At 34.3% G+C, this 9,275-nt stretch overlaps 2 protein-coding genes across 2 annotated transcripts; one reads left to right on the top strand and one right to left on the bottom strand.

The window, feature by feature from the left end:
* Positions 1 to 1,990: 1,990 nt before the first annotated feature.
* COPT1 (copper transporter 1) lies at positions 1,991 to 2,634 on the bottom strand. The gene has a single exon (XM_079003527.1). The coding sequence runs from the start codon at positions 2,562 to 2,564 to the stop codon at positions 2,070 to 2,072; it is 495 nt and encodes a 164-aa protein (XP_078859653.1). The 5' UTR covers positions 2,565 to 2,634; the 3' UTR covers positions 1,991 to 2,069.
* Positions 2,635 to 4,449: 1,815 nt separating this feature from the next.
* Positions 4,450 to 8,983, top strand: LOC145050995 (uncharacterized). The gene is made up of 3 exons (XM_078999157.1): positions 4,450 to 5,649; positions 5,736 to 5,883; positions 8,346 to 8,983. The coding sequence occupies exons 1-3, from the start codon at positions 4,450 to 4,452 to the stop codon at positions 8,981 to 8,983; spliced, it is 1,986 nt and encodes a 661-aa protein (XP_078855283.1).
* Positions 8,984 to 9,275: the final 292 nt, after the last annotated feature.

The following is a 9,275-nucleotide window of genomic DNA, read 5'->3' as shown; positions in this document are numbered from 1 at the left end:
CTCACAAATCGTAGCCTCCGATCTGCAAACCCTTGTCAGAACAAGCGACGGTAAACCCTTATCGGAATGTCGCCGTCTTCTCCGGAACGCCACATTTCTTCCTTTTGATTTTCTGCAAAACCAAGCTCCGATCTACAAACCCTAACACATATGGTTCAGATCTGGGTTTTAAGGGAAAAGTTTTCAAATTTTCTTTGTTGTTCATATCGTTCATCAATGGCAGAGTTGTAACTCTTTCAGATTTCGAAGATTCATTTCAGATTTCGAGCGTCCTTTCAAATCCAAGCTCGTCGATTTAGGAATTATTGGGTTCTACACACATGATGAGCATAAGAACAAGTTATTGGTTTATTTTTCAGATTCAAGCTCGTTTTTCCTTTGTTCGTATTCAAGCTTTGATTTTTCGATTCGGTGACAAGAAAGATGAACACATCTGATATAGGTTTTGTTTCAGAGATGGGTTTGATGAACTACCATTGAAACCCTTAAAACCTTAAAAATCTAAGAAAGGTTTTAATGAACCACCATTGGATCTTTGAAGATTTGTGTTCAAACCAAAACTTTTCTGAAAATTTTTCACATAAGAATACAAGTACATCACGTTTGTGGTCTTGTTTCAGATCATCGTAGTTCGTATCTTGTTTGTCTTCATCCAATTTCTGGTTTTTGAGTTGAGTACATCTAAACCTATGAAACAATCTCAAATGAAGATGCCCGGAAAATCATACTTGGTCGGAAACCACGTCGGAAACCAGCAAAACTCACTGTTACAGGTCATAATGGTATAAGGTAAACGTTTCAACAAATTTAAGGGTTAATAAAACACGAAAAATAATTTAATGACCAAAAGCTAAAGTACATTACTCTCTCAAGTCATTATCCCAAAAATAGAGTAACTAAAAAACTCACAAGCGCACACTTGAAGATCAAACTAGAGATGTATGTAGACCAGCAATGGTAGACGCAGAACGTTTTAGTAGGGTGACACTAAAAAAGTTTTCCGAAAAAATCTAAATTAGTAGTGGTACTCGTATTTTAAGCCACTGCACCTAATAGAAAAAACATTAAATTTTTTTTACACTACGTGCCGGAATCGGAGCAATGACCCAGGACCCCCGGGCTCCACTAAGGTCTGCCACTATAGACCAGGATAGAGAGACATATCAAATTGTATTTATCAAAGAGCTTCTAACCTGGTAGTAGTATACTTATTGAATGAAAATATAAGAAACAAAATATGCAGAGATCGATTTGATATGATTAGCTATACGAATACGCGATGTAGAGATCGATTTGACATGATTAGCTATACGAATTGACGATGATTTTAGCAAATTAAGTGATGGATTAGTCATACTATTTTCTTATAAATGGCTTATTACGAATTGGCGATGATTTTAGCAAATTAAGTGATGGATTAGTCATACTATTTTCTTATAAATGGCTTATTTTTTTTTGTTATTTTAGTGGTTAACCCCTAAGTTTAATTTTTCCCATAATAGATTATTTGACAAATGACATCGCTAGATTTGAAAAAAAAAATATGACGTGTCACCAGGTTTACATAACTTATATGTAAAATGAATAAACGATATAAAATCCAAATTTAATGTTATAACCTACCGAATAAATTGAATTGTGATAATTCCTTGATATTTATGTAATTGTCTCTGAAAAAAAAAATAAGAGGTATATCGCCGTTTAAGATGACGGTAGAGTCGTAGTCCGAAATTAATGTAATTATGATCCATTTTTTTAATTTTGCATTTATAGATTACTGCAATTATGATCCATCTTTTTAATTGTGCATTTATAGCTTCTTTATTTATTATAGATAACAAATAAAAGTAAAGATTTTCTAACCAGTATCGAATATCAACGTATAAATCAAAGGTTGTCGATGATTGTTTTACCCAAAAAGTTATTTTTTCAATCATATTTTTTATAATTGTACTTAATCTGTATTATTATTAATAAAAAAAAAACTAAATGAAAAACTATAATCCCAATGTAATTCTAGTATGAAGAAATCGATTTGAAACACAACTACACAACCATAATTGCATAATTTAAGCACAGATCATCGGAGATATATCGGAGTTTTTATCGCCGGTGAGCGGCGGCTGCGGCTTCTTAAAAATCCAGGTCCCAAACACAAGAAATCCAAGCGAGTGACCTGCCACCGCCATCAGAAACACACCGCCGTTGAACGACATCACCGCCAGCATCACCATATAAGCCAATCCGGCTCGCAGTGTATGAACCAGGGTCTGAACCAATCCCACCGCCAACGGACCTGACCCTTTCCGGGCGAAGTTCGAGTGAGATAAGAACTCGACGAGAAACGCGAGGAAGAAGACGAAGATGAGAACGAAAGCGTACATACCCGAATTAGTTCCGGGCCAACCCGGGAACAAAATATCACCATTTTTGCCCCAGAAAAAGGCCATGTGCATCATCGGGTGATGATGCATCATGTCGCCTGCCATCTTCGGTGATGCTCCTGTGGCAGCGATTGGTGGCGGTGACATATCCGTCATTCCGTTCATGTGACCCTCGTCCATTATCCTCTCTCTCCCTTTGTCTTTCTCTCTCTGACACACAGCATATGGGTGGCCGTTGGGGATATAAAGACAGTGAAGTACTTCTACAATTCGATGGGTATGGGTAGAGTCAGTTGTACGTAGACGCATTCAAGTTGTAAACAAAATTTTGTTTTCAAAACTTGGATTCTTAGAAAACGGATTCGGTTTCTCGACCCGGTATGTATTCCTTACCGCAAATTTGGTAATGTGGTTAACCAAAAAAAATGTTGATCGAGTTTAAGAGGTTATTAAAACTTTGACAAAATTAAAAATTGTCTTTTTAGTTTAAAATTTTGTTGTTCTTGTTTAAAAATATTCTGTAGAGTAAAAGTGGATATATTATGTGCTTTTAATCCAAAAATATTTAAACAGTATAATGGTTTGACTTTTTTAACATTACAATTTTATTTTTTTGGATTACTTTTACAGCCAAACTACAACTAATTTTTTTTTTCTTTTTTTAAGTTTTATTCATTTTTTATACATTAATTATTTTAATTAATTTTACTTAATTTGAATGCATTACTTATTTCATTATTATATATTAATAAATATTATTTTTAATATATCATATTTGTACATTAATAAATATTATTTTATTATATTATTAATAACATTTAAATAATTTTTTTAATATATTATTTTTTAATGATAATATATTAACAGATAGTATTTTAAATATATTTTTATTTAGGGTAATTACTAAAATAGCCAAATTAAGGAGGTAATTAATAATTTTTAGCCAAAAATTAGGCTTTGTCCCAAACTAGCCCACGAAACAGTAGTCTACGGTTTTTAATAATTTTTAAAAACCTACGGTATTTTTTGACAAAACTACGGTTTCCCAAACCGTAGTCTACGGTTTTGGTAAAGAAGCTACGTTTTTTTTAAGCTACGGTTTTGTGCAAAAAAGTTACGGTTTTTTTTCTAATATAGAGTATATTTTTAGAATTATTTTGATTAAAAAAATAGGGAAAAATATTGTTTATAAAATGTAGAGTTGTTTTTGACAATTAATTTGTTAAAAAGTATTTTTTGTAAAATATAAACTAGTTTTTTAAGAATTAATACAATATTTTTTTTGCTAAATTGTAGATTATTTTTTTGAATTTGTTAACTGATTTTTTTGGTAAATTTGACTAATTTTTTGATAAACTTGATTACTTTTTTGTCAGAGTTGAGTAATATTTGCTAAACTTAACTATTTTTTTGTTAGAGTGGACTACTGTTTTGTTAAACTTGACTATTTTTTTGTCAGAGTGGACTACTGTTTTGTTAAACTTGACTACTTTTTTGTCAGAGTTGACTATTGTTTTGAACCTACCCTATTATATATATATATATATATATATATATATATATATATATATATATATATATATATATATATATATATATTAAAATTGTAAACAAAAGGAAAGTTAACTAGGTGAGACAATTTTACCAGTTTCAGTCCCTTAAATTACATTTCCGGTCCCTCTATTTTTGCTTGTGTGTTGCTTTGTTAATTTATTCATGTATTTTTGTTTTTGTGCCACTTCTTTAATTGTATTTTTGTTTTTGTGTCGCTTCTTTAATTTATTAATAGGATAAATCTATATAATGTATTTTTAATAGACTTATTTTTTCGTGGCATATCTTAATGTATCCCACGTGTGTTATTCTTTTTGTTTGACTTATTTCTTGAGGTTCCTAATATCTTTTTCTTTTCTCTTCCTTTTTCGTTCATCGTCTCCTTCTGTTTCACTGCATTCTTCACTCTTTCTGTCCCAGGTAATCTTCTTCTGTTATTGTTATTTTATTTGTTCCGCTGTCGTATTGGTTTTGTTTCTTTGTTGTCGCTGTGTGGTACGTTTATTATGTCATGGCTGTTCCGGTTAATCGGATGGGTGACGCGGGTCCTTCATCGTCCTCTGGTGTCTTTGGTGTTCGCCGGAGGAAATGTCGGCGTTTGGCTTCCCTGTCTGTTCTCCCAGAGTATGTCGATCATGGTGACTGCGTCAAGGTTTGTGAGTTATGTGCTGCGTTTTTCTGGTACGCTGAGGGATCTCTTCAGTTATCTACAGCCGCACATCCGAGGTATACCCATTGTTGTCGGGCTGGAAGTATAGTACTTCCTTACCCTTCTAGGTTTCATGCCGAATTTCTTACCCTGTATCGAAGTCGGAATTTTTTAAAAGATATTAGCGCTTATAATAGTATGTTTTCCATGACTTCCTTTGGGGCAAATGTGGATAAGGATGTGAATGATGGCCATGGTCCTTATGTTTGTAAAATATCTGGTCAGATTAGTCACAAGATTAGGTCCCTCTGTCTGGATCCTACAAAGGGTCCCAGGTTTCTACAACTTTACCTGTTTGATACTAAGAACGAAGTACAAAATAGATTGAGGGTTTTCGATGGTCCTGGAAAGGGGTGTTTGGATTCTAAAATTGTCAACTTTCTGGTTGAGTTTTTGGGAGCTAATAACGAATATGTACGGACTTTCAAGACTGCAAAACGGATAGCTGAAGAAACAAATCTACATTCGTATGCGGTGCGGCTGTTTAACTACGTTAATGACCGTCGGCATGATTTGCCGTCGCCTGGGTCTTTGGGTTGTATAGTAAGTGGCGATGACACAACATCCACGACGTATGACATTGTTATCCAATCGCAATCGGGTAGGCCACAACGTATCAGCAAGCTGCATCCAACCTACATGCCTTTACAATACCCGCTACTGTTTCCATATGGGGAGGAAGGTTGGTCACCACGTTTGAAGATTAGTAATGGGAAAGGGGCAACGGCTAAAAATCTCACTGTAAATATGTATTATGCCTATCATATACATGCCCGTCAACAAATCTGGTCACCTATTATAAACTCATCTCGCCTATTCAAACAGTATTTGGTTGATACATATACGTGTATAGAAGAAAGCCGTTTGGATTACATTGTAAAGCATCAGTCAAATCTTTGGTCTGATTATGTTAGCGGCCTCTACGACGCACTTTCGAAGGGAGATAGGGAGGCAAGTGTAGTTGGGAAACGTGTTTTCTTGCCCGCTTACTGGCGGTCCCCGGTTTATGTATGCTCATTATCTGGATTTCGATATGTAGGGTGTATGGCAACCCACAGTACTTTATCACGTTTACATGTAATGTGAAGTGGCCAGAGATCACCCGTTACATAGATGCACATCAGCAAACAGATCTCCACAACAGAGCAGATATCATTACAAGGGTGTTCAACATTAAGGTTCATGACTTTATTCGGTTTCTTAAAGAGGACAAGACGTTTGGCAAGGTTGAAGCATGTATGTTTTGATGGGTTTTAGGTAAAACAAATAAACTAGAAAACAATTCCTAAGTTCACATGCAACCTACTTTGGATCTATGTTTTAACTATTGAACATACAACTTTGAATTGCAAAACACGAACCCTAGAGGAGAGAGGCTAATTTCGAAATTAACAAACTAGGTTTAGGAGTTACATACCTTTCAATTGTTATAGCAAACAATTGACAATTCCCTTGATCTTGATCTTGATCTTCTTGGAAGCTTAGCACCACAAGTGTAATGCCTTTAATGGAATCACACCCAAACTAGCAAGAAGGAAAGTAGAGGAGAGAGGGGAGAAGGAGTATGCAAAATCTCGGCCTTAGGGTTTCTTCAAAAGAAAGAGTGCCCAAAATGTGAACCAGGAGGCTCCTTATATAGCTGAGGGATCTAGGGTTTAGGGGAAACCTTAGTTATCCTTTGCTTAGGGCCTAAGCAAACCCAAGGGCCTTATCCAAGCCCCTATGGACGAAATCATTAGGGTTTCCCCTATAGATTTCGTCCACCCTCTTCCAAGGGGTTCTAGAGCCTTCCACTCAACTATTAGATAATTGCAAACTAGTCCCTGCATCTTACAATTAATACTTTTAACCCCAAAATTAATTTTGATTAATTTCTGGCTAACTATTAATTAAACATAATGATTTCTAATTAATATATTAATCTTTTAACATATTAATAAGTTCATTTATATTAATTTATTAATCTTATAATAAATTAATATCTCTCCTTTCATAATTTCCTTGTCTGGTTGCTAGGTTTGAGGGCAACCCAAAAGGACTGTGCTGCTATCAATTCAAGTACATGTCAATTATAGTTATGGGCTTAGACACCTAATCCAACATGTTTTCCATTTTGCGTCCTTTTTCCCTGTATTTTGGATTTCATGTTATGTTTATTCGTTCTGGTTTGTTATACTATGAAAGTCATGTTACATGTGTTTTAATGTCTTGGAGGAAACGATACATATTTACAAATATGTGTTATATTTATATGTAAATGTATATCTTTTATTTTTTTTTGAATATATGAACGTATATGTGTTTTTTTTAATATGGCGTGTTGGTCCTTTTATACCAAAAAGTTCTTCCAATCTGCCATCTTCGCCATGCATCCTTTTTTTATTTCCTTACAGTAAATATAATTGGATTTTCATTATTCATTAATATACTCCCATTTTCTATAAGGACTTAATTTTTTGGAATTTTCTTCATATCTTAGACTTTGTCTTTCATTTTTACCATGAAGTCCTTAATGGGCTGTGTCTTTCACAACCGTATCGTACCCTATATGTTTTTCGAAACATTAATCATACCAATGGTTGTTTCCAGGTCTTACCCTCTCTATATGTGTTGCTAATTCTACCCCTGCTTACATATTACTAACTTTCATCTGTCTTTTCCTTAACCTTTTTAAGTATTTTAAAATCTGATTATATGGTTTTCGTTACATGAATAAATGGTATCCCTATTATTGTTTAAAAAATAGTTGATGTAAAATATGAAATTACACCCTTTATAATATACCCCTATTTTTTGTATGTCAACCGTATCGTACCATATATGTGTTTGGAAACATCAATCATGCTAATGATTCCTTCCAAAGCTTCCCCTGTCTACATATGTTACAAATCTATATGTTTTGCTAACTCTATCCCTTCTTACATATTACTAACTTTCATGTGTTTGGAAACATCAATCATGCTAATGATTCTTTCCAAAGCTTCCCATGTCTACATATGTTACTGTTTCTACCCCTGGCTATATATTAACAACACTCATCAGTCTTTTCCTTTATTTTCCTTAACATTTTTCTTATCCGATTATATGTATGTTACTGTTTCTACCCCTAGCTACGTATTAATAACACTCATCAGTCTTTTCCTTTATTTTCCTTAACAATTTTTTATCCGCTTATATGGTATTCGTTACATAATTAAATGGTGACACTATTATTATTCAAAAAATAGTTGATGTAAAATATGGAAATATTTCTGCCTACATAGGTTCTTTACTGTTGATTGCTTTCATCATTTTTTACATGGATTATTATTTTAAAAATAGTTTATGTAACTGACCCCCATTAGATTTGATGCCTGGTGCGAACAGGTCTATTCCATATTGCTCCTTCATTTTCAATTTTACCATCAGATCATTAGCATGTTCTGTTATTTGCACTCTAATGTTATTGACAAATAGTTAACATATATTTTTTGGTACCCGTTTTTGTGTTTACTTTCTCATTTCTATTAGTAAATGTGACGCACCCACATTATATTTGATACCTGGTTTAAACAATTGTATTTTTTTTTTTTTTATGATATTTAATGGGATCGTTTTGTTGTGTTTAACAGTATGAAGTTCAATTTATGGTTATGTCATTACTTAAACGAAATGAAATTTACTAAGTATTCATATGTTGCACATATTCATTATTGCAGATTTGTATACTATCGAGTTCCAAAAGAGGTGTCTTCCTCATTGCCATACCTTACTCTGGGTAAAAAGTTCAGACCGAATAAAAAATGCAAGCGATGTTGATGCGTACATTACAGCCGAGTTGTCGAATCCAGTTAAAGAACCAGAGTTGTTCGAGACGATAACAACCTGCATGATCCATGGCCAATGTGGAACACTCCACCAAAAAGCTCCATGTATCAAAGACGATAAATGCAACAAACATTTCCCGAAGCTCTTTCTTAATGATACATATTTCGACAAACAGGGATACGTATGTTACAAACGTATGTCAGCTGCATACCATACTACTCAATATGGACAGGTTATCGACAATGGATATGTCGTCCCCTACAACAAAAGACTTTGTTCACGGTTCCGTGCACATATCAACGTCGAGTACTGCGGCTGGAGTATGATGATTAAGTATCTTTTTAAATACATTTCCAAAGGAGCGGACCGTGTGAGATACACTATCCAAAAGGCGGAATCTCTCACCGAATCATCTGATGCAACATTGATTGCTGGTCATAACAGTATGCAAACTGAAGACTTTCATCCTATAAACGAGGTCCATAATTTTTTGGATGGACGCTATATATGCCCACACGAGGCGGCATGACGGATTTTCGACTTCCATATACACCATCGCCACCCACCTGTTCAGGTTCTAACGGTACATGAAGAAAACATGCAACAGTTGGTGTTTAGCATAAACATCTCAATACCTAAAGTATTATCCAATCCGTATTCCAGCATAACTACCCTACTTGGATGGTTTGAAAGTAATTCGAAAGACACAGAAGGTCATGATCTGACATACCTAGATTATCCAAAACGTTATAAATGGGATAAGCCATCCAAGTCATGGGGCCGAAGGGTTTATGAGTCATCAAAAATGATAGGCCGACTTG

Source organism: Lactuca serriola, chromosome 5 (assembly GCF_051521515.1).
Source record: "Lactuca serriola cultivar US96UC23 chromosome 5, Lser_US96UC23_V15, whole genome shotgun sequence".
Lineage (NCBI taxonomy): Eukaryota > Viridiplantae > Streptophyta > Magnoliopsida > Asterales > Asteraceae > Lactuca > Lactuca serriola.
This window is presented reverse-complemented; position numbering and strand designations above follow the sequence as displayed.

What these genes read in the sequence shown, in the direction of transcription:
- LOC145050995 (XM_078999157.1), top strand. Translation starts at nt 4,450, where the DNA reads ATGGCTGTTCCGGTTAATCGGATGGGTGACGCGGGTCCTTCATCGTCC. An exon ending in CCGCTTACTGGCGGTCCCCG is followed by an intron (nt 5,650 to 5,735) that starts GTTTATGTATGC and finishes TGTAATGTGAAG; the next exon opens with TGGCCAGAGATCACCCGTTA. An exon ending in GTTTGGCAAGGTTGAAGCAT is followed by an intron (nt 5,884 to 8,345) that starts GTATGTTTTGAT and finishes TCATTATTGCAG; the next exon opens with ATTTGTATACTATCGAGTTC.
- COPT1 (XM_079003527.1), bottom strand. Translation starts at nt 2,564, where the DNA reads ATGGACGAGGGTCACATGAACGGAATGACGGATATGTCACCGCCACCA.